Source organism: Limulus polyphemus, unplaced genomic scaffold (assembly GCF_000517525.1).
Source record: "Limulus polyphemus unplaced genomic scaffold, Limulus_polyphemus-2.1.2 Scaffold2505, whole genome shotgun sequence".
In the NCBI taxonomy this organism is placed as follows: domain Eukaryota; kingdom Metazoa; phylum Arthropoda; class Merostomata; order Xiphosura; family Limulidae; genus Limulus; species Limulus polyphemus.
The window spans coordinates 12,972-16,375 of NW_013668115.1; the positions used below are offsets into that span (position 1 = coordinate 12,972).

The window sequence follows — 3,404 nt, forward strand, 5'->3', positions numbered from 1 at the left end:
ATATATATACACAGTACCTTTTGCCCCACTGCACCCCTGTATAGAGATTGATGTGGTCTCCCATTAAGTGATGCCCCACTGGGTCTCCACTCACTTGTGGGTAATACACTGCATGAATTTTTTCTTTGTATATCCATATTCTCAGAAAGGAGCTTATCTTTTTAATTTTTTTTAATGTATACCAGTCCATCCACCATCTAACCGAGGTGCGAGGTTCTAGCTTTCAGTTCTGTGGAAATGCAAGTTGTGTTTCTGATGTTAACATTTTCCTTACCTGAAAATGTATTTTAGGTAAATACTTTCTAGTTAACTATTGAAGAGTATAAGTTTATTATGAATAAAACCTAACTTGGTGGGAAAAAAAATAATCCCTGCTTCCAAAAGATTTCTATAAGTACCTTTCTAGATACAAAAATTAAAGTGCTGGTTGATGATTCTGATTTGAATCTTTATTTTATACTTTAGGATTGCTGCTGTTACAGATTCTCCTTCAATTTCATGGGCTGGAAGATTTGGCAAAAGTTAACAAGCATTAACAAAACTAGTGTTTGCAAAACATTTAGGAATTATTTTTTACTTCTTTTCTGGCTAGATAACTACTTCATAGTGATTTTTTTTTCTAGCAAAAATTCGACCATGGGTTATTATAAATGTGATTGTTTCTAGTGTCTTTATTATATATGTATAACAGAGGGGGAGGGGGGGTTACTTACATATTATTATCTTTCTGGCTTGTCTGTGATCTATAAATTTAGAATACTTGTTAGTAAGAGTAAAATTATTTACAAGAGATGTATGTATTGTTTTGTAAAATAGATTTTGATTTCCTAAAAAGTGCTATTATCATTCTATAACATGCAGCTTTTATGTTTACCTGTATAAAGTTTTTCCAAGTCAAATTTTTTAATATGACTTCTCTAGTCTTAGTTTTACCCAGAAAATATCTAGTGTATTAAAAATTATAATGAACGTGGAGGTGTAAATAAATTAAAGATGCTATCTTGAGCTTTATACTCAATCAGAAACTTAAATGTGAATTGGCACAATTGTTATTCCAGTGATGCATTTTTAAACTATCTGTGTAAAGTGATACTTCACTTCCCATATTTAATGAAAACCTAAACTTCAAACATGTTTTGTTTTATTAAAAGAATCTGTATAATGTCTACATCTGTAAACAGTTTTGCTTTGTTTCAAGAAATTAATGAATAAATTTGGTCTTATAGTTTGTAAACAATAAAGCTTCAAACTAAGGGTGAAATTTCAAAAATTACACTACTTTTATATCTATTATGTGATGCCCTTGTAAGTAAGGTATCAGAATGAATAAAAAAATCCCCAAAAATGAAATTGGAAAGCTCAAAACCTTCAAGGGCCTTATAAGAGTAGTTCATTGTTCATCAAGTTGAATAAGACACAACTCCTTAAAAATGTGTAAGCTCTTGTTGTTGTTGTAATATCTGATAGTTGGAAAATAATATACCGGAATTCCAGTTAACATGACTACTGGCCTGAATATAGAATCACATGTGGTCTAAGTAATTTATGATATGGTGGTAAACATTTTAGTACAGTATGCTAATAGAATTGTTGCTGTTCCTGATAATATAGTTATAAATTAACTTTAACCTCCAAATCATACTTGACAAATACAATTGTGTCTTTTTTTTATGTTGTTGTTGACAATATGATGATGGTATTGTTATTCCCCTATGACAATATTTTTCTTATGTCATTTTGTTAATTTTTTCTCCTCTCTCTCTCTCTTCCAGCAATAATCATATTTATCAAAAGACATAGTGTAATGTAATACATAATTTAATCTCTTCAATACCATGAAGCATATGTGTTACGAAGAGGAACAATTGAAAATAACATAATTCTTGAAGCAATTAAAGGATTTGTTTTTCTAAAGTTAGTATATAATTTGTACTATCTAACTGATACTAAGTAGTAATGTGACACTGACAAAAAGCTGGAAATATCATAGTTCCAAAATCAGTTTAATGATTTCATTACATATTACTTGATTTATCTAATTAATACTAAGAAGTGGATTTAACACTAACAAAATACAATGGAAATATTCAATTCAGTTGGCATTTTTTTTTCTCTCTTGCACTAAAGAGGGAGTTATTTGATTTTTTTACCTGCTGTAATTGTGCAAACAGTAATCTAAAAACTTATTTTTCTTCTTGATGATAGAAGTAGCTACCACTTAGATATGTATATCGAAAGATGATTCTGTTTAGTGCATAATAAACTGATTGTTTAAAAAATGGTGATACTTTTGATGTACTTTTAATATTTAGCATACTTGTTTTCAAATAAATCCTGGTGTTTGTAGAGAGAGATTTTTGAATAAGAATGAATCTACCTAGTTTATCCAAGCATAAGTGTACATTTACATTTTTCGTTTGTTTGCTGAAGGTTTTCCAACATTAACCACTAAACTCAAGAACATAGTGGTTCTGTATTGCTTAATAGCAAGTAATTGACTTTATTGTGTGTTTGTAAATTTCTTGATGTATAAAAAATCTATAACAGATTATCACGAGGTGCCATTTTGCTCTTTGATAATAGAAGTATCTGCTAAAGGTATGCAAGTTAACAGCCTTCTTCTTTGATTATGTATGATACTATTTAGCTAAACATTTCCTTGAAAAATAAAGTTGTTTAAGCTTAAAATGTCCTGTTTCTTTTCTTTCTTTCTCTCTCCCTCTATGGAGTGATTATAAGAAAGTTTTTTAATTTAGCACATATCTCTCAAAAATACAGGGATGTCACGGATATGGTGAAGATGCAAATGACAAACTTGTCACATGTTGCCACCAGGGATGCCACTGTGCTTTGTTTTACATATTCCCCATGGGTATAAATGGGCCTGTCAGTATTGGTGTATTTCATTCAAACAACATAAAAGTGACAAGTGTACAGAGATGTGAAATGTTATTACACCAAAGGCAACTCCTCAGAATACAGTATAGTGCATAACATCTGCAGAAATCTTGTTCCAGTGTTGTGTTTTTGTGTGCAAGTTCATAAAAAAAAAAAAATTGAGACAGGTTGCACTTGTGATAAGTCATATACAGCAGACTACCAAAACTTCTTAAATTATCCATGAAGTCATTTGTGCTGTAGCAATACATGCCATGTTGACCGGTGTGTGAATTTGCCAATATCAGCTGTTTGTAAGGCTCTTTGTTCAATTTTTCGAATGTTTCCTTATAACCTACACCATGTTCAAGCACTGAAGGAGACCATTTTAACCTGACTTGTTGATTTTGCAATGCATTTTTTGGTAAGATTAGAAATTGATAACCAAATGGCCTGCCAATATTTCATGGATGCTTCATCCTTTTGGGAAGTGACAACATATGCAACTGTATCATCTGGTCAGAATA

General features: G+C 30.9%; 1 protein-coding gene across 1 annotated transcript in view; it reads left to right on the top strand.

Moving 5' to 3' along the window:
- LOC106467146 (PRA1 family protein 3-like) overlaps nucleotides 1–2,681 on the top strand; it is a gene marked incomplete at its 5' end in the record, with an annotated part of 15,645 nt that extends 12,964 nt beyond the window's left edge. The window contains one exon of the mRNA XM_022395279.1: nucleotides 466–2,681. Coding sequence (XP_022250987.1) covers nucleotides 466–526 — 61 coding nt within the window. The remainder of the gene's footprint in view (nucleotides 1–465) is intronic.
- Nucleotides 2,682–3,404: the final 723 nt, after the last annotated feature.